This window comes from Rhinopithecus roxellana, chromosome 12 (genome assembly GCF_007565055.1).
Source record: "Rhinopithecus roxellana isolate Shanxi Qingling chromosome 12, ASM756505v1, whole genome shotgun sequence".
NCBI lineage: Eukaryota > Metazoa > Chordata > Mammalia > Primates > Cercopithecidae > Rhinopithecus > Rhinopithecus roxellana.
Window position 1 is genome coordinate 59,567,207 of NC_044560.1, and position 22,596 is coordinate 59,589,802.

General features: G+C 37.0%; 1 protein-coding gene across 7 annotated transcripts in view; it reads right to left on the minus strand.

Annotated features, from left to right (window-relative positions):
* Positions 1 to 22,596, minus strand: part of ZZZ3 (zinc finger ZZ-type containing 3) — a 126,598-nt gene that overhangs the window by 57,416 nt on the left and 46,586 nt on the right. For 6 of the 7 annotated variants that reach the window (XM_030913362.1, XM_030913365.1, XM_030913361.1 and 3 more), the window contains 2 exons: positions 21,059 to 21,214; positions 13,479 to 15,034 (listed from right to left, as the gene is read on the minus strand). In XM_030913362.1, coding sequence (XP_030769222.1) covers positions 13,479 to 14,983 — 1,505 coding nt within the window. In that variant the 5' untranslated portion in view covers positions 14,984 to 15,034; positions 21,059 to 21,214. The remainder of the gene's footprint in view (positions 1 to 13,478; positions 15,035 to 21,058; positions 21,215 to 22,596) is intronic. The other variant, XM_010380672.2, reaches the window with a different exon arrangement.

Sequence of the window (22,596 nt, forward strand, 5' to 3'; positions counted from 1 at the left end):
CAAATATACCCCAAACTACATGTATGTTAAACTATATGTATGCTATCATTTCATAGTAACTCCAAAGACACAGGACATGTCATTTTAAATTAATTCTAGCATCTACTCAAAATTATGAGTTTTTACAGAGAAAGTTGAGTACTATCCTCTACTGAAAATCTTTGAACAGACACACATAAAAAGGCAAGGACACACATTTTCTTTGAAGTCCTTCAATTCAATAAAGACAACCACAATCAAATTCTTAACCACTCTGTAGGCTTCTAAAGCCTACTGGCAAAACTCTAGACTGTAAAATTATACTTACAATCATACAAAACATTCTCATAATACCAAATATAAATTTATTTTATAATACAATGACTTCTTCTCTTTGGAAGTCTGGTATTATTAAAAACTGAACTTACATTTCTTATATGACCATGTAAAAACATGATTTTACCACTAGGTAACAAACTCGGACAACTCATCTGTAAACATAAGACTCCTCTTATATGTCTCCCCATAGCTCAGTTAAACGAACCATATGAATGATGGTATCACATATTTATCTTTTCTTTTGAAAATTTAAATGTTAAAAAAATCACTAATGCTATGTAAAATTCAGAATCTTGAAAGTCAAATAATGATATTAAAATTTTTCTACTATGAAAAGCACACTAAATTTTTCTCTGACATTTCCAAAGCAGGATAATGCTTGAAATTTCACCACTGATGTATCAACCAACCAGAAAGACATGATTCCCTCAAAGAGCTTATGGTCTCTTGTACACATTTACAGGCAATCATAACTACAACACAGCACACAAGGAGCAACTAATAATCAGTCTTGAAGATAAGAAAGATTTCTCAGAGAATATGATGTCCAAATTGCGAAAGGCTTCTCCCTTCGTAGAAGTAGCACAATAACTAAGAAAACAGGGGAAAGGTAGAGCAGGCAGTTAGGCATATGAGGAGGCCTAGAGTTAGAGAACATAATTCAGGAACTAAGGAAATCAAGATTCAGTTGGAATAGAATGTAGAGGGAGAGGCAGACAGTAAAAGACATGTTTAAAAATCATGCAGTGATTCATTTTAAAGAGTCGATTTTATTCTAAGACATTTACTCCAGCTACAGTATAAGAGTTCATTGGCAAAGTAAACTAGCACCACAGAAAGCAAATAAGTATGTTAAGTAATCCAGAAAACAGATGACAGTGGCCTATGGATGGATGGAAGGATGGATGGATGGATGGATGGAGGAAGGAAGGAAGGAAGGAAGGAAGGAAGGAAGGAAGGAAGGAAGGAAGGAAGGAAAAGAAAGAAGAAAGAAAAGAAAAGAAAAGAAAAGAAAAAGAAAAAGAAAGAAAGAAAGAAAGAAAGAAAGAAAGAAAGAAAGAAAGAAAGAAAGAAAGAAAGAAAGAAAGAAAGAAAGAAAAAGAAAGAAAGAAAGAAAGAAAAGGGAAAGGGAAAAGGAAAGGAGAAAAGAGGAAAGAGGAAAGAGAAAAGGAAAGGGAGAGGGAGAGGGAAAGGGAGAGGAAAGGAAGAAACTGAGTTGAATCAGTAAGAACAGTAGGAGAGGAAGGTGTAGTAAACAAGTAAGTAGTTGAAGAATACTTGGCTTTTTCTGGATTGGGCAAGTAAAAGACTCCCCCAAATTCGGGAAAAAATGTGATTATTCAGTATGAGTATGAAAGAAGAAATAAGTTCAGTTTCAGACATGTTCCATTGGGTATACTATGGGACATGGAAATGCAGCTATCTACTAAACAGCCTGATACTCAAGAATAATCTGAGTTGGTGACAGGCATTTCAAAATTCATCAGTATATAGATAGTAATTTAAGCCACAGCAGTGAGTGGGAACACCCAGAGAGAGCATGCAAAGGAAGAAGAACAAAGCCAATAACTGAAGCCTAAGCAGTGCCAAAAGTTAAGGGCAAGAACACAGAAAGGAGTCCAAAACCATGTATATAATACACTAATTATAATTACAGAAATCAAAATAAAGTTTTTTTGTAGAAACAAAAGCTTAGCATCATACTGCCAGCTAAAAATACTTGGAAGGCAGTTGTAGAGTTCCTCAAATCTAGCCCAATCACCTTGATTTGGTAAATAATTTAAAATAAACTTTAACAATATAGTGAGATTCTAGATCTAAATAATATAAGCATCTTAAAATAAAAACATTATCTAGTTATAATCAGTGTCTCAAAAAAACACTACTGGCCAGGCACAGAGGCTCATAACTGTAATCCCAAGACTTTGGGAGGATCACTTGACACCCAAAGTTCATGACCAGCCTAGGCAACACAGAAAAGACCCTGTCTCTACAAAAAATTAAATAAAATTAGAAAGTTGAGGCAGGAGGATCGCTTGAGCCCAGGAGTTCAAGGCTGCAGTGAGCCATGATTGTGTCACTGTACTTCAGCCTGGGTGACAGAGTGAGACCCTCCCTTTAAAAAAAAAAAAAAAATCCAGTGAAGAAAGAGTTTGGGGAAAAAATTAAGAAATAAAAATTTAAATTTAAATTTAAAAAAATAAAGTCCAGTCATGGTGCCTCACACCTGTAATCCCAGCACTTTGGGAGGCCAAGGCAGGAGGATAGCTTGAGCCCAAGAGTTTGACACCAGCCTGGGCAACATGGCAAAACCCCATCTCTACAAGAAAATATAAAAATTAGCCACATGTGGTGGTGTGCACCTGTAGTCCCAGCTACTCGGGAGGCCAAGGCAGGAGGATCTCCTGTGCCCAGGAAATCGAGGCTGCAGTAAGGCATGATCACACCACTGTACTCCAGCCTGGGCAACACAGCGAGACCCTGTCTCAAAAAAATATAAACATAATAATGATAAAATAAAAGAAGATACTTCCAGTTTTTATTGTAATCTTTTTCAGTCTCACATCTTACACTCATTGCCAATAAGAAAGTAACATGATCCTTCCCTCTAAGTTTAAGCATAATCTTAATTATGTTTTGAGAACCTTTAGTTAAAAAATATGAATGCGTTAATAATTGAAGGGTTGGGTGTGCTGGCCGACGCCTGTAATCCCAATACTTTGGGAAGCTGAGGAAGGAGGCCAGGAGTTCAAAACTAGCCTGGGCAACATAGTGAGGCCTTATCTCTATTTAAAAAAAAAAAAAAAAAAAAAATTAGCCAGGTGTGGTGGCACACACCTGCTACTCGGGCAGCTGAGGTGGGAGGATTGCTTGAGCCAGAGGGACTGAGGCTGCAGTGAGCCTAGATTGTGCCACTGCACTACAACCTGGGTGACAGAGTAAGTGAGAACCTATCTCAAAAGAAACAAAACAAAACAAACAAAATAAACTAAAAGGAATGATAATGTAAAACAAGTGAAAAATAGCAAAACAAAAAACACCTGAATAAAATTTTTCCAACATAAATGGTAAAAATTAAAGTATAAGGAAAAACAGATTTCTCTAAAATACTCTATATTTAAATTTATTTAAAAAGAAAACCATGTACTAGAAACTGGATTAAACTGATAAGCCACATAAAAAGAGCATATTCACCGTGGCTTTATTACAACACTATACAGCAAATCTGGTACAACAAAAATCCTTGAAATATCTATGAAAAATAGCTAACAAATACATAATTCCTTAGACTCTTAGAATTACCATTTCAAACCTAGTAAAAAAGTTTCATATCTTCTTGTGTGTCACATTCTCTCTTTTACCCATCCTCATGAGCTTTACCTCACCAGTAACCTAATCTTTATTTCTGTTCCAACCTCAGCAACACCTAATCATAACTAAAACAAGTAGGTAAAAGTTACCGTCATTCTTCAATTAAAATTCCTACTCTTCCAATTTCTGACTTCAACTTCTTTAAAAAAAGAAGTTGCTGAAACTGTTTTTTAAGGTGTAAGTAAAAGCTCTCCCAAGGTAATCCCCAGATAATCAAATCGCAGGCTTGGGGTTGAGTATTATAGGAAGAAAACATACCCAGTGCATATTAAAATTATATCAGAGACATCCACTTACAGTCATAACACTAACTGATACGGAATGGCCATCCTGCCATCCACAACTACAAAACTGGAGAAAATATACAAATAATAACTATTTCCAAACATTAGACAACAGACAGCCTGCAACTGTGATCTGTGAAAGAGGGCAAACAAACGAAATAAGCCCTATTATCACCCTCTCTTTCTACTTGGAAGTACTATCAGTACTATAGAACAGGGACGTGTGTTGCTGAGCAGAGACAGAAAACAGTTTGGGGAAGCTGTAGCAGCTAGAATTTGTGGGACGGAGTATCAAAAAGGAAGAAGCAACACAGAAAGACAAACAATGCTATCTGCATAGAGGTCCTCTCGAGTCTGGCTGAATATAATGCTGCACACATACAAGATGAGACTCCACAAACCAAGCAAAGAACAACTACCAAGGAGCTATATAAAGAACAACTAACAGTGTCCTCACAAGGCTAGAAACATTCAGGATTCTATCAACCATAGTAAACTACCTCTTTAAACAAGGTATCACTAAGGCCATACTACAGAAGGTTAACCAAGATCTAGAGAACAGGCTACTCTGTACTTCCCCTAACAAAGGTAAGCATAAGCCTTAAGAGGACCAAGTTTATCCCCAAATTAACTGCCTGTCAGAACAAATGTCAACATTTTTTTTTTTTTTTTTTTTTTTTTTTTTTTGAGACGGAGTCTCGCTCTGTCACCCAGGCTGGAGTGCAGTGGCCGGATCTCAGCTCACTGCAAGCTCCGCCTCCCGGGTTCACGCCATTCTCCTGCCTCAGCCTCCCGAGTAGCTGGGACTACAGGTGCCCGCCACCTTGCCCGGCTAGTTTTTTGTACTTTTTAGTAGAGACGGGGTTTCACCGTGTTAGCCAGGATGGTCTCGATCTCCTGACCTCGTGATCCGCCCGTCTCGGCCTCCCAAAGTGCTGGGATTACAGGCTTGAGCCACCGCGCCCGGCCAAATGTCAACATTTTTTAAGGGAAGAAAACAAAACCCTGACCCTCAGCAACATATGTACAATGTCTATAATCCAGTTTCCAAGATTAGTAGACATGTGTGAAAATTCTATCATAGCACACCACAGAAAATCTTGCCTGAGAGGGTCCTGCACGAATTATTAGTCTCCTCTGGCTACATTCAGATTTTCCCCATGTTAAAATCAGAGAATAAAGAGATAAACAAAAGCAGCTTTCCACAATAAAAGAAATAAAAGTTAAACAAAAAGACTCCACTGAAAAGTGAGACCAAAAAAAAAAAAAAGAGAGAAGTAGGCACAAGACAGATCTTCCCATTTATTACTATACATTATAATATCTGGTAACATGAAACAACACAAAAAACGGCAAATATGGTATACTCTTCTTACTAATATGTAAAAATACAACATTCCTAAACCTACTTGTGAAATAATAAAAAATAAATATATTGGTCTCTACTCCCAGTTCTGGGCATAGAGTTCCTAAAACTCTTGTAAATAGGGATACTAGAAAAATCTTTGTTCCTAATAGTTGGTCTTTGATCTCAGTTCCTGACACACAGCTCCTAAGACCTCTACAATTTTCTGAGTGACAGCAGTGCCTGACAGAGTTCCTGAATCCCTTAGAATTTCCTGGATGACAGGAGACCCTTTTGTTCTAATAAATTCACTCTGGGTGGAGTCCTGGGTGGAAGATGGTCATTATAAAGAGCAAGCCATCATTACAACTTACAAGCCCCAACTCTTGTATGCTCTGGGGAGGTTAGAGGAGCTGGAGATTGAGTTAATAATCATGCATGCCTGAGAAATGAAGCTCTATTTTGAAAAACCCCTAAAAGACAAAGTTTAGAAGCTACTAGATTGGTGAACACATCTACGAGCTATGAGGGTGGCCGACCCAAACTCCACAGGAAAGAGCTTCTGTGCCTGGGACCCTTCCAGATCTTGCCGTACATCTCTCTTCATCTGACTCTTCATTTGGATCCTTTGAAATATCCTTCATAATTTTTTTTTTTTTTTTTTTTTTTTTTGAGACGGAGTCTTGCTCTGTCGCCCTGACTGGAGTGCAGTGGCGCGATCTCCGCTCACTGCAAGCTCCGCCTCCCGGGTTTACGCCATTCTCCTGCCTCAGCCTCCCGAGTAGCTGGGACTACAGGCGCCCGCCACCTCGCCCGGCTAGTTTTTTGTATTTTTTAGTAGAGACGGGGTTTCACCGTGTTAGCCAGGATGATCTCGATCTCCTGACCTCGAGATCCGCCCGTCTCGGCCTCCCAAAGTGCTGGGATTACAGGCTTGAGCCACCGCGCCCGGCCTATCCTTCATAATTAATTGGCCACAATAAATAAATAGCTTTCCTGAGGTCTGTGAGCCACTCTAGCAAATTACTGAATCTGAGGAGGGGCTGGTGGGAACCTCCAGTTTGTAGTCAAGTCAGACAGAAACTGTGGGTAATCTGATGACCTACCATTTGTGATTGGCTTCTGAAGTGGGAGGCAGTCTTGCAGGATGGAGACCTTAACCTGTGGGGTCTGCACTAACTACAGCTAATGTCAGAATATTGAATGGAATTGTAGGACATCCAACTGAGTCAGAGAATTGGTCAGTGGGAAAAATCACCACAAATCTGGTCACAGAAGTGTTGAGTGTGAGTACAGAGAAAAACAGTTGAGGTTTCCTATAGATCTGGTGTCAGAATTGAAGTACTCAGACAGAGCGAGTATAGAAGGAAAAAAGTTGGTTTTCTGTACACTTCTATAAAAAATTACCAAAATTAAGTTTCTGCAACTAAAAGCTAAGCTTCAATTAGTGTCAAAATTGTAGATAAGTAATTGTTTCAGATGGGGTTTATTGCTAAATAAGTCTTTCTTACCATATATAAGGAAACAATTATTGTTTCTCTATTCAGAATTTAGATCTGGTAACTTACATAAACACAGCCCCCAAACCAGAAAGCATACAAACAAGAAAATACAATCAAACATCCCACACACTAACACATATTCATTCAAAGATAAACTCCTCAATATATCAATCACTAAAGAACCATGAGACATAATTCTGACAGTGTTATTCTGATATCCAAGTTCAAAGAAAACTAAAAGAGGTCAATTAGAAGGAAAGTCTTATTTACTAAAGAAAGGTACTATAATAGCAGTGACTTGTGAAAGCCAACAAAAACGAAGAAGATAATAAAAAGTCACAGAACTTAGAAAAGAACATAGAAAAGAAACAGAGTATAAGAACACAAAAAACCAAGCAGCCCAAAATCATTTACCACAGGAAAAAAACAGACCTACTCTGGCAATGATGCCAGAAAAGTATTACTTCATAACCTCTGTCAAAAGATGAACCTAAATCAAAAAGAAAAGGTTAAGTGTGGCCAGCTATGGTGGCTCACACCTGTAATCCCAGCACTTTGGGATGCTGAGGTGGGCAGATCACTTGAGGTCAGGAGTTCAAGACCAGCCTGGCCAACATGGTGAAACCCCATCTCTACAAAAAAAAAAAAAAAAAAAACTAGCCAGGTATGGTGGCACATGCCTGTAATCCCAACTACTCAGGAGGCTGAGGCAGGAGAATCGCTTGAACCTGGGAGGCAGAGGTTACAGTGAGCTGAGATGGTACCACTGCACTCCAGCCTGGGTGACAGAGTGAGACCCTGTCTCAAAAAGAAAAGAAAAGGTTAAATTATACTTGGGTACAAATATACTTGGATTACGGCAGACAGTTACTTTTAGATACCATCTAAAGTAGTTGAAACAAAACAAGTTGATATTCAAAGGAAAAAGCAAAAACTTCACTTAATGTTTTGATTAGTCAGTGGGTTTACTCTACTTACAAGCAAAACTTACATATTTTAGAGCAGCAGTCCCCAATCTTTTTGACACTGGGAACCAGTTTCCTGAAGTACAATTTTTTCCACAGACTGGGTGGTGGGGGTTCACGAGGGGTGGTTTCAGGATGATTCAAGCACATTACATTTATTGTGCACTTTATTTCTATTATTCTTATTATTCCATTGTAATATCTAATGAAATAATTATACAACTCACTATAATGTAGAATCAGTGGGAGCCCTGAGCTTGTTTTCCTGCAACTAGAAGATCTCATCTAGGGGTGACAGGAGACAGTGACAGATCATCAGGCATTAGATTCTCATAAGGAGAGTGCAACCTAGATCCCTCACATGCACAGTTCACAATAGAGTTCATGCTCCTATGAGAATCTAATTTCACTACTGATCTGACAGGAGGTGCAGCTCAGGGAGAAGCAGCTGTAAATACAGATGAAGCTTTGCTTGCTTGCCCGCTGCTCACTGGTTGGGGACCCGTTTTAGAAAGCTACCTCTCTCCTTCCATTAATCTTTGTGCCAGACTAGAGGGGTAAATCTGGCTATTATCCTACAGCCTTTTCTGGTGAGTTGAGAAGGTATACCAAGCATGAGTTTTCCTCAGTAATCTTTGACTTTAATATACCTAATGCATTCTAAAATACCCCAGAGTATTCTTTTCAAATTATCCAAATCCTCTATTTGAAATCAAGCTATAGCCATAGTTTTATTTCACCAGTTTATTCTTCACAAATAAGATGTTCTTTAAAATAGTGAACATGAAAGTATTTCATTCAATAAATAAAGCAAATTACTTACCTATAATGCTGGTTCTGTAACAAATAAAAATCAGATAATCAGATAATCAATAACAGAGCTTAACCTCAGGGTAAACAATTCCTGACAACTGAGTCCCCAAGATCTGCTCCATGGGGTTTCTCAACACAGAAACAAACCCAAAAGTCCATGAAATAAGTCCTCATTGGATGAGGTAACCAAGTACAGTTCAAACTAGTAATTAAAAGATAGAAGTTTGATCCTATTTAGTAATTCATTATGTTACTTAAAATTAATAATTTAAAAATCTTAATTACGAGTTAGGAAATGGGGACTGTATAACAGTACCTATCCTGTCTACTTTCAAACTGTCATGATAGTCAAACGAGAAACTAATGAAACTGATTTGTAAATTATGAAGCACAATACAAATGTAATCTTATTCAGGGCAGGATGACTCCTCTAGTGATTTTTAAGCAAGATTCTGGAGTTTTTCTGGTCCCTTGAAAGAAATTACTTTGACCAACAGTAAAAGTAGACTCTCAATAAGTAAATCTCCAAGAACTGATTAAGATTTTCTCTATGCAGCTTCCAAAATTGATTAAATATCAAATGTTTGTTTAATCAACTATGAAATAAGCATGGTGCAATAGAAGGACATATTATAATTATTTACTATCATTAATATTTTCCAAAAACCAAGTTTAACACTACAATTCTTAGAAACTGTTTAATGTGGCTTGAAAATAATACGTTCACCTGCAGAGTACCTGAGCAACACTCTTAGATGAGCGATAACTATCTTACAGGTTCATTATGTAGAAACTTAAGAACTGGTATAAATGTTAGCAATCTGTTATCATTAAGTTAATCTTTGTAAGATCTCAAGAATCTAGAATCCCTAAATTTGACTTTTCACCCCCTTATCTGTTCATGAAATGTTATAATACCAACAATCCTTAAATGAAGATACCCAAGGTCTTTCAAACAAATTTATTTAAGTAATGTCGCACAATGATAATTCAGAGGCAGTTGACCAAATCACATTTTCATTTAGAAGTTTATTTTCCAGTGATTACGTTTTGAATTGGAAGAAATGCTCTGAACATTAAAGCCTAAGACCTAAAATCTTCCACACTTGCGCTTCCTGGAGCCAGACCTTCAAAATTTAGAGATCTGTTTCAGTGCTCCTGTTTCAAAAATTAGCAAGAGGTCAATTCCCAAACAGAAAGGGCAATCACAGTTATGTAAACAATCTCATTCAGGGAGGCTATTTAAGCCAAAAAAGAAGTTATTAGGTACTGTATTATCTACCACTTTAACAGATTCTATCAACCCTGAAGATCAAAGAGCTTTCAAATAAAGAATATTTCTTTTGATCCTCCACCCCTAATCTTTCAGAAGTCATGTCTAATAAAATAATCCACAGATGGAATCTTGCCAGAGAAAAAGATATTCTCTGGTTCCTTTCTCACAGTGGGGTTCTCCATTTGTAAAAATAAATATATAAAAGAACACTGTGGATTTACGCGCTAGAGAAGAGGGATGGCATCTAGACAGGCATCAAGCTAGTACCCAGAACATCCACAGATTTGTTTCCCTGGTCTATTGCCTAACTTATCATAAATTACATCTAAGACTAGGACTCTACACAATACTTTTGCAAACATTTACAAGTGATCAGATGACCTTATATGGGATATCTTTGCACACAAGACAGATAAACTATAAGCTGAACACTAGGATAGAAGGCTGTTGATCACTGTTAGCTTGGAGGAAAAATTTCAACTAGAGTAACACAGAGTTATGTCCCCCTGGCTCTAGACAAACAACTATGCCATGCTCAGTATTTTCTGTTAACAACCTACTTTTAAAACTGGCTATCAGGAAGTATTCATTCCCTACTGGTAGAGATATTCATATTTAGGCTGGGCAATGCTCAACCTTGGTTTCAAAAAGCAATTACCTGGAGAACTTTTCTAGCATAGGGAGAATAAGGAAGAGAAGTAACATTTGACAAGGTATATACACGTGTGTACAGGACAGTAATAAACCATCTCCTTCAAGTGCCTTTTTTTAAACCCAAGTGCTTTTTAACATCATTTTCAAACTGCCAGAAATTTACTTGAGACTTGAAAGCACTAGACAGATGTCATGATGCTATTTTTAGCAATGGCAACTTGGATTAAAAAGAGCCAACATTATATCCAACCATCTCTTGGCTCTAGACAAAAAGCATAGGAATGAAGGTATAGGGGAGGAAAGAGAGACTATACTGAAAGAGATTAGATCTGACATGATCAAACACCCTCTCCCAATTTTCCTTAAATTAGCTCTGAGATGCTAATCACGATACTCCATCTCACTTCTGATTTGCTTCCTTTGAAAAAAACAAAAAAGATAAAGTTTCAAAAGTGCTATCCTGGCCCGATGCAGCGGCTCGTGCCTGTAATCCCAGCATTTTGGGAGGCCAAGGCGGGCAGATCACTTGAGTCCAGGAGTTCAAGATCAGCCTGGACAACATGGCGAACCCCTGTCTCAACTAAAATTACAAAAAATTAGACAGGTGTGATGGTGTGCACCTGTAAGCCCCAGCAACGTGGGAGGCTGAGGTGGAAGGACAATCTAAGCCTGGGAGGTCAAAGCTGTGGTGAGCCATGACTGTGCCACTGTACTCCAGCCCGGTTGATAAGAGTGAAACCCTGTCTCCAAAAAAAAAAAAGTGCTATGCTTCAAATGATCTGGAGCAAGGCAAAAAAGGAAGAATCAGTAATTTGTTTTCCCCAATGTCACCCAATGAAGCATTAATTTGAAAACACTGTCCTAACAAAGCAACTAGCATCCAAATTCCAAAGGACTCTCTATATCTTAAGGAACGCATGAAAAATAAACATATAAAAGCACACTATATTAAATGTATAAAAGCACCCATTAAGCTGTATTGTTCTCATCCTCAAAGGGTTATGAATGTGGAATATCAATGTTATGACTGTATCTTTAGATAACTGTTTTATGTGAACATCATCCTTCAGAATTATTATCAGGCAATCTCTTACAAAAAGTAATACTGTAGTGAATTACTAGAAAAAAAATTTCCACAATCAATAACCAGTCAAGATTAAAACAATAAAAAGCAAAGAACAGAATATATATCATTTTATAAAAATTCACATTTCTTTAGTTTTTGGTATTTTCCTAAGACATATGCTCTCCTTCCCTGCACTGCAGATAAACAGGTCTAGTTTTAAAAACTGATACTAGGCCAGGTGCAGTGGCTCATGCCTACACCCAATACTTTGGGAGGCTGAGGTGGGAGGATCAATCGAGCCCAGGAGATTAAGACCTGCCTGGGCACCATGGCGAAACCCTGCCTCTACAAAATACAAAAAAATATTAGCCAGGCGTGGTGGCATGCACCTGTAGTCCCAGCTACTTGGGAGGCTGAGAAGGGAGGATTGCTTGAGCCCAGGGAAGTCAAGGTTGCAGTGAGCCACGATTGCACCTCTGTACTCCAGCCTGGGCAATGGAGCGAGATGCTGCCTCAGGAAAAAAAAAAAAAAAAAAAAAACTGTTAGTATATATGAACAGCAGAACTCAACTTATTTCTAATACAAAAAAAAACTTCATTTATGAGTTGTTCTGCTATCTAAAATTAGACTTCAAATATTCCAAATACTCGAGACTCTAACATTTTCACAAAATTGTAAAATGCTCAGATGACATGAACTATCAAATACAATATTAAAATAGTATTTCAAAAGAGCAGAAGAAAACTTTTCAGAAGAGAGGCCTATGCTGAAAGATCACTGTATTACCATATACAAATCTAAACTATCTACAATGTATGGCAAAAATAAAAATATGTCCCCACAACCAGGATTTGATACTTTGATTTGACACATACTAGGGTCTGGCAATTGTCACAACAAAACTATTAGAAATGTTCCTCAAATCAAAGTATTTATGTAGTCTATATAATCTGATTGTGGTATTAATTCAAAAGCCTACCCTGTAGGAGTAAAGGTAATTAACTTATTACATAAGTCTGTCTTTTACCGTTGCTAATCATGATATTTAAGAGCACTGTGTGTTATAGTTCCTTTCAGGATTATCTAGACATAGTAAGCTCCAAATCTTGTGTTACAGCCCTGAATATAGGAAATCTAAGCAAGTAATATTGTGAAAATTTTGGATACAGAATTCTTTATTTAAAACAGTGACTTAGCAAGGTTGAGAGCTGGTAATATTTTAAGATACAGTCTTCCTTTATATTTAGTATCAGGAAAAGCTATGTCAAATGTTTTATGTAAACTATCCAGTAGACTAACTCTTGCTAATATGTTAATTACAATATACTGCATAGTGTTAATAGTAATATCCACTTCTCTAAGTCACAAAAGTCAAAGATGATGCATAAAGCACATTTTTTAATAAAAAATTTTAATTCGGAATTAAATGTAAGTAAGATAAAAGTAGGTATCAAGCCTGCCAGACTTCACATATCTGGATGACATCTAAGCACTCATTAATTGTTCTATGCTACCTAGAATTATAAATCAAAGCACACTGTGGCAACTCGATGTGTTTCCATTTTATAAATTAACTAAAAATGATATAAAACATATTAAAACAACAAAAACGCTACCAACCATGTCTTTTCTAATTGAGACAAGAAATATCAGAACTGGAAAGACCATGCTATCATAGAACACATGTGTAAAGTTGAGTTTAAAAGTCTTTTTTTGGAGTTTTTCTAAGAGTTGAGAAAATCATGTTAAACCTAAAATTTTAGTGAAAACATTAATTTTAGCTGTAATAAAAACACCATGAATAGACATTTATGAATAGATACCGAAAAACTTGGGGAATAATAAACAAAGCAGAATTCATGGTTACCATATTTACACATACTCTTTGTTGTGTTTCAGTGCCACATGATCTGATTCAAAGTAATAAACATCAGGATCATCATCTTCCTCTTCTGTAATGTGCTGACTGGCACTCTCTTTGGCAGATGGCAAATGTCCAATATTGAGTCTTGCCTCGGAGGGCAGTTTACTTAGTCCTTCACTTCCACAATTTTGAGAGTCACAACATATCCCTTTTTCATTTTGAGAAATTTCACCAGGATTTGTGGGAGACTGACTTACATTATCACTAACAGTTGCATTTGTTTCATTAGGACTAAGATTATTCTCCTCAAATTGTCCATTTTCTCTGTAAGGAGAACTGTTTTTAGTAGGACTACCTCTGGTAGGGGCTGCCCTTCGTGGTGAGGTTCTCAGAGTATAACGATGTTCTTGAGGTTCTGATAAAGACATCATTTGAGTTGAAACACAGTCTAGAACAGAAGATGGTTCAGGTTCTCCGGAGGCTGGCATACTCTCAAGACTTGTGTCCAGGTTGTTACTGGTGTTTTCTTTACACTGCTCTTTTGAGGCACTGCTATCTCCCACCACATCTACTTCCTCCTCAGAATCCCTTAAAGATGACTGAGTTTCAGAAAAGGGCCCTGCAGCTGGCTCAGTAGTCAGCTGATTAACATGTTCCACAGGCAGGCAGGCAGTTACTATTTTGTGGTCCTCCAACTTGACCTGCACTTGTGAATTTGTGCAAGGCACGTTATGGTCTATATAACTGTCCTCCTTCCTACTATCAAGGAACACTGAAGTTTGGGTATCCGAATCCCCATTTTCAGCTACTGATTTTTCCTGTAACACATAGGAACCAATGCTATTTTGTTTAGTGTTCCCATCAGGCTGACAGTCATCACAGTTTATAACAGCTGAATCACTGTCATCGACACCATTGACAGCCAAATAGCCTGTGATTTCTTCAACTACTGCAGAATTAAGAGGCCCTTCCTCACTGACATTCACCTTTTTAATTTCCCTTTTCTCACAATCATCCAGTATAAGACATCGACAAGCTCGTTTAGTCCCTTGAAAATCTGCATCATTGTCCACTACTGTACTCCTCTGTTCTACTGACTCCTTGTCTGATTTTATAGGTGAATCTTCTTCTGAACTGTTTGGTGCTTCAGATCTAAGACAACGCTTAATTCTTTTTAAAACTGGTGAAACAGGTTCTGTTTGCCTTCTCTCACAATTTTCTATAGCCTGTCTTTCTATGTTATCCTTTTCTGAAGAAGAAAGTCCTCTTTTCCTAGGGCTTACCCATGATTCTCGGGTACTCTGCTGTTTTAAATCAGTGGTTCTCCCATTATTATTTCCTTTCTGAATTGGCACAGGCTCTGGTCTCTTCTTTGGTGATCTTGATCGTACTTGAGAGTTAGAAGAGATTTCTTCAGGATGCGCAATGCTACGATTCCTTAAAGTTCTACCACAAAAAGATTCATCCAAGCCGTTTAACCCCACTGTTGATCTTGTAACACGAGTAGATCGGGAAGCAGCCATACTATGGCAAGTCCCTACAATACGGTCATCATGATCCACTCATTGGGAAACCTTCAAAAATGTAAACAAAATAATGAGAAAAAGGTAACAGTTAATATACCTAGAACGAAAGTATAAAGCTATAACTTTTTTAATCCAAGTATACTCGGACGTTATGGTCTATATAACTGTTTATATAACTGCCAATATTAAATTATGTGACAAAAATTCTTTAACATTTCCAATAATGATATAAATTATAGCTAACAAGTATACACACTTAATATATTCCATGAGTCTTTCTATATGACTTACATACATCAACTCACTTAAGTCTCATAACAACTCAGGTACTACTATCATCCCTACTTCACGAATAAGATTAAGGCACACTCTGAGTAATCTATCCAAGGTCACAATTCTAGTAAGTGGCAGGGCAGGACTCTAGAGACCATACCTGCCTCACTGTGTATTTGCCTCTCAGATAGGCATAAAATACCCAAAAAATATCTATCCTAAAGATGTGATTTCATTTTGGTCATTAAAATAATAATCTTCAGCCGGGCACGGTGGCTCATGCCTGTAATCCCAGCAGTTTGAGGCCTGAGGCAGGAGGATCACGAGGTCAGGAGTTCAAGACCAGCCTGACCAACATGGTGAAACCCTGTGTCTACTAAAAATACAAAAATTAGCCAGGTGTGGTGGCACACACCTGTAATCCCAGCTACTGAGGAGGCTTAGGCAGGAAAATTACTTGAATCCGGGAGGCAGAGATTGCAGTGAGCTGAGATCACGCCACTGCACTCCAGCCTCGGCGACAGAGCGAGACTCCGTTTCAAAAACAAATAAATTAAATAAATAAATAAATAAATAAATAAATAAATAAATAAATAAATAATCTTGAACTTATATAGCAGCTATCTTCCAAAAACTATTCCAATCATTTCTCCTGTTCTTTCAAAATGTTCCTGGTATATAGAAAGGCAGGCTCTCCTCTTTTTAATTTACTTTTGCCAAAATGAGCTTCAGTTCAAATCCCTTAGTAACTAATAATCTGGCATCCAAAAAATTTTGCTTGCAGTATTTTTCATAACTAAATAGATAAAAATCACAATGCTAGCTTGCATTGGCTAAGAATAAAACAAAGCAAACCCAAGCCTTCCTAGTCTCTAAAAGCCATAAATTAGTAGGTGAAAGGTAGTGTTCCAAAGACCAGAAAAATGGCAAAGAAGCCTCTGAAGCAAATACTCACATTTAAGAAATCAAGACTACTCATATAATCCCACCCTTTCCTTCTTTGAACTCCTGTGTATAGCATATGCCAGTGCCAGTTTTAATGTGTGGTTTGGGAGATGAAAAGGTATTCTGGTGTGGATGCTTGAGGTTTATATGACAGAAATATAAGGGATATAGAAAAATGCCTGGATTGATCCATTTGGGTAAACTAGTGAGTTGGTGATATTTTCCAGAGGCTCTCCCATCAAGCAAAATAAAGGAGCTGTTAACATTTGAAGTCTCTATTCCCCTGCTCCTCTTCTGTTTAGTTTTCACAAAGTACCCTGTCATTTTACTGCCTAACTTTGAGTGAGATGCAGGATGATTAGCTAGAGAAAGAGGCCAGTGGTGGCAATAGTGCCAAGTTTCACAGTCCCTTCCTCCTGCCTTTGGTCATCAACAGTCTCCCTTCATATGTAAACCTCAAAATGCCATTCTGACTCCTCTCCCTAAAAATCAAACACAATCTCTCCTTTGCTTCAACAAGAAGTATCTAATAGTGGAAAGGCTGGAAGAATTACAGAAGACACAGCAACATGCTACCACATATAAAAAAGAAACACTAAAGGAAATAATCTCCCTGTTCCTGCCTGCTGACAAGTGAGAAAGTACCCTGTAAATATTTAAGTGGGCTGAATTTAGTGTTGTCTCCGAGTATGGCATACTTTTAAATTTTTAATTAACAATTTTTTAAAATCTTGTAAGAATCACAAAACCAGCCCTGGAATTAAAGCATGTTTATTTGTTCTAGAGAATTTCATAGCAATCAAGTGAACAATGAGTACGAGACACCAATCAGAACTTAGAAACACATTTATTACAGTAGTAAACTTTTATTGTTTTGGGGATTCCTTAAAAGAACTGCTGACATTTAATTCTCATTTGCTAATAAATTATCATTAAGATTAAATCTTTCTGTTTTTTTCATGGGTAACAAACACTGAGTGTCCCATAATTTTCCACTTTTAGTTATAAAACATTTAAGTTAAACTTCAAATGATGTTTTAGAAGAACACAAACTGGCCAGGGACAGTGGCTCATGCCTGTAATCCCAGCACTTTGGGAGGTTGAGGCAGATGGATCACTTGAGGTCAGGAGTTTGTGACCAGCCTGGCCAACATGGTGAAACCCCGTCTCTACTAAACATACAAAAACTAGCAGGGCATGGTGGCACATGCCTGTAATCCCAGCTACTCGGGAGGCTGAGGCAGGAGAATCACTTGAACCCAGGAGGCAAAGGTTGCAGTGAGCCAAGATCACGCCACTGCACTCCAGGCTGGGCAACAGAGCGAGACTCTGTCTCAAAAAAAAATAAAAAGAAAAGAACATAAATTGAAATATATGAAAAGCAACTTGTTTCATGTATCCAAATCTGGCACTCTAAAATGTTAAGATTACTTATTTTTAAATATTAAATATGTACGTAAACACACAAAAAAGCATAAGATTAAGTTAATTTAATAAATAAAATGCCTACGAAATCTAATCCATATTATCTTTAATGCAAATTTAATTATACTCATAATTTATGGTTCAAAAATAATACTGGCAATAGAAATACTTTTTAAACACAAAAAAGAATCTGTTAATCGTTACTTTTCAAAATGCAATCCCAATTAAGGGCCTATAAACCTCTTCAATTATTCCAATAATCAGTAATAAGACTTCCTTAACCTTTTCTTTCCACACCAATCCGAATGGGAGCAAAATCTGCCTTGCAGTACAAACTTCTCAAAGAGAGACTATTTTGGATGAAATGAACCTATTATTAGTAGTACTAAGAACCTGTTTTTTATACATATAATTTTTGCTAAAAAATATCACCTATAAGCTGGTCGTGGTGGCTCAAGCCTGTAATCCCAGCACTTTGGGAAACCAAGGTAAGTGGATCACTTGAGCCCAGGAATTCGAGACCAAACTGGGCAACATGGTGAAACCCTGTCTCTACTAAAAATACAAAAAATTTATCCAGGTGTAATGGCGCATGTCTGTAGTCCCAGGTACTAGGGAGGCTGAGTGGGAGGATCACCTGAGCCTGGGAAGTCAAGGGTGCAGTGATGTGACTGCCCTTCAGCCTGGGTGACGGGAGCAAGGCCCTGTCTCGAATGAAAAAAAAAAAAAAAATCACATATAGTGAGGCCTATCTTACTTCTTCACCATTCCACTGATTAAAATATGAAAACATTGATTAATATGAAAGTTAAATAAAATATGAAAACACTGATTAATATAAAAGATTAAGTCTCTTTTCATTTCTTCTACACCCTAAAAATGCTTTCATTTCACTCAATAACTAGAACAAAGCCCTAGTTTTAGGATTCTCAAATTCTGTGCTATTGGGCTGTACTGAAAGAGAACTTGTTTTATAACAAGGATCCTTGTGGTACCTCAGACTCTTGCAACTCAATCATGGGCATCTCCTGGAAGCTTGTTAGAAATGCAGAATATGCCTGCCCCAGACCTACCAGTGAATTAGGTTCCTAGGTGATTCATGTATGTATTAGGGTTTGAGAAACACTGCCTTAGGCTACTGAAGTCAGACAGAATTCTACTAAGAGTCATCAAGTTTCAAACTAAATTAGACCTATTTATAATATATTCTTTAATTTCTTACTGGATCCTAATAATAAAAAAAAAATACATAAGGCCAAGGAAGCACCAAATGGAAGACTATAAAAATATCTTGCCTGAAATTAACATGTGATGTGCACTTGAGGTAATAAACTGGTTAAAATTATTAAGATCAGAGTTAAACAAAATTTTGCTAATCTTCCCTCTGATGAATTTTTTCTGTTCTGATCTTTTTCTTCACATCTTTTCTATTTTGGATAGGCATATATAAAAGGCACATACTTTCTATAATCATCTAATAAACTGAATGCAAAATTCAGTTAATAAAAAGGGACCAAAAATGTCTACATTAGCCAGGCGCGGGGGCAGGGAAGTGGGGGCACCTACAGTCACAGATACTCAGGAGGCTGAGTCAAGAGGATCACCTGAGCCCAGGAGTTTGAGAACTGCCTGGACAATGGTAAGAGCCTATCTCTTAGAAAATAAAAAATAAAAAGTCTGTATTATCTCAACCAAGTCTCAACATTGTTTTGTCATGCTTAGCAAAATATTATAGACTAAAGCAGTTGTTTTCCTCATTTTAGCTGCATCACAAAAAGTTTCTTAAGAATACAATGAAGCTTAGAGTACAAAATTGTATTTCTGCCAAATATTAAGGAATAAAAATGAACTTATTTACAAATTATCTCAGGAAATACCCCTGTTGGCTAACAAAATAAGAGGTATATGGTCAAAAACTTAGACAGCATCTGTCTGAAATTAGAAACGCAATCACTCTAGTTTTAGAAATAAGGGAAGCCATTAATTAACATATTCATATGGGCAAAATCCAATCTAACAACTACACTGGAGTTTTTCCTATACATTATCTACCAAATAATGAATAGTGGCACTTTCTAGAATACAGAGGAAAGAGAGTGTGGTCAGTAACTAGAATTAACCAGACTCCTTTCCTCTCTTCCCCACCTTCATGAATTATCATCCTATTGGAGGCCATATCTTAGAAGGACCACTCAACCAAATTTCAACTTGTCCATTCATATTAAGCCCTGAATCCTACCTACGATTTCACATATCCTACCCACATATTTGCTGCTGAACTGCCCTCCCATAAATTTGAATCTACTGTTACCCAAATATAACTATAGGATTCTGAAAAACACTCTTTGAAGCATTATCAGCTATGTTTCAGGTCATAAATTTCCAGCTCCTGTGATCGTACCTGTAGAACTGTATCAATAAGAACTAAAAGGAATAATAATTATTAAACAAAAAAGGCCCACCTAATGACATACTTCTCTAGCTATTTACTTAAGAGAAAGAAATTTCAAAAAGATATTTCAAAGACCTTGCCTATAAGCGTTTTTTCCCTACTATAATCACCAAAATGGTAAAGTTTATTTTGGGAATTGAGGAGCTGGCAATCTTCCATCACACCAATGTTCTAGCTAATATTTATTATCATAATATTTAGTTTTATTAAGTGAACAATTTTTAGTAAACTGGTCATGATACCAGTATATATTCATGTAGACAAACCAAAGTAAAAGGAAAAAAGAGCAAATGCAACTGGAAAGTGTTACCAATATGATTCTTTCTCTAGTTGTCTAGAATATAAACAAACTATTTAATAATGTTGAGGCCATTTTTGTCATGTAATTATTTTTAAGACAATACCTCAGCAGTGCAATTACCACCATATCTATAATGTTAAAAGTAGAAGCATAACTGGTAACCCACCCATGCAATTCAACTTAAGGTTCTTAAATAGTCACTTCTTTGAAGTCTGGGAACTCTATTATGTACGGTCTTATATAAAAAGACTTGTTAATTCTTTCTCATTAAGAGAAACTGATATATGACAGATGGTCGGTAGATTGGTAGGTAGGTAGGTAGGTAGGTAGGTAAGCAGGCAGACAAGCAGTCAGACAGACAAAAGTAAATGAAGACACACTTCAAAAGACAATCGGGAAAAGGAAGTCAAGGAATTTCATAATGCCTCCTGAGTCAAAAATTCCAACATAATCAGTCACTTCATTTATACCCCTGTTGAAAAAAAAAAAGGTGGGGAGGAATATTTCATTCCTAACCCATTCCCTGTAGCTCCATACTTCTATAAACAGCTAGCCAAACTACAATTTGCCACACAGAGGATGTATGGAAAAATAACAAATCTCCCCATCTCAAAAAAAAAAAAAAAAAGAAGTCAAACTATAGTTGTCTTCACTACTGCAAAACTAAATAACTTACCTGTACAACCAAAGATCTATCATTGTGGAAATATAATCTCTTTTCCTTATATCCTGAAGGAGTTGGAGCTATGATCTAGAATGGAGCTTAAGCATCAGGGTTTCAGACTCTCTCAGCTTCAGCCATGGAGAATACTAGAACCTCCTAAATTTCTTTCTTTAAAATAAAATAATGAAAAAAAAGGATTAAAGAAGATGATGAACGTATGCTAATAGATTTACTCCTTCTATAATAAGAAGAAATAAAGGTACAGAATCTGTTCACAGTGACATCTTTCATGCTTCTTGGTACTCCGTAGCCTCGAGGATACTAAGAAACTGAAACGGGACTTTTAGAAATCATCAAAAGCAAATCAAAAAGATCCTGAAATATACCAAATCCTTACAACTCAATATTAGTTTGAACTGAGTCAAAATGTGACTTGCTCTTTTCTAGACACTGCTGTAAGGCAGTATTTTTTGGCAGTGATCTAAAGATTGCCCTTGAAAACATTTCTCATAACAGAATTTATAATATCATCTCTTACTCTGGTCCTAAAGGACTTTCCAAATTCTCGATATCAAGTATACATAACCATTTAGGTTATGCATAAAAAAATCACACAAATAACCAAATCTTCTATACCCATAGGATAACCTGGATGCTTATTAAAGTGCTACAAAATTCAATTACAAAAGGACATTTTTATTATTTTTGGCATATGTATTTTTTACAAGAACAAGAACAACAAGGATTTTCCGGTTTTAGTACCCAATTCGCCAGATAATTTAATTAATCTAATCACATTTCATTTCTTAGAACGGTCTGGTTAATTTTTACTTTATAATAATTTATTATGATATCTTTTTCAAAGAATGTACAGGCCAGGTGCAGTGGCTCACATCTGTAATCCCTGCACTTTGGGAGGTCGAGGCAGGTGGATCACAAGGTCAGGAGTTTGAGGCCAGCCTGGCCAACACGGTGAAACCCCATCTCTACTAAAAATACAAAAACTTTAGCCAGGCATGGTGGCATACACCTGTAATCCTAGCTACTCAGGAGGCTGAGGCAGGAGAATCGCTTGAACCTGGGAGGCAGAGGTTACAGTAAGCCAAGACCGCCCCATTGTACTTCAGCCTGGGCAACAAGAGCGAAACTCAGTCTCAAAAAAAAAAAAAAAGTACAATCTGGCTAAATGGGTTACTATGAGTGCCCATCCGAAAACAAGGAAGACGACTAAAACAAGACCAGTAGATGTTTATGATAGAAACTGTCACTTTATTATAAGCATAAAACTAGATATTATAATAATGATACATTTTGGGGGAAGTATTACAACTTAAAGACTGATATAATTACAAAATCTTGTAATGACTAGGCAGACTTACTGCCTAGTAAAAGTAGGTTACTGCTCTATTCAGCTAGAAAGGGAATAGGGCTAATAATATCTAATAGATGCCATCTCTCCCAAACATGCCCTGGAAATGCTTTAAAAACCACTAGGTAGGAAAATTGTCTAATAACCATTTAATACTACAGTACACTAAGAAATGTTCTAA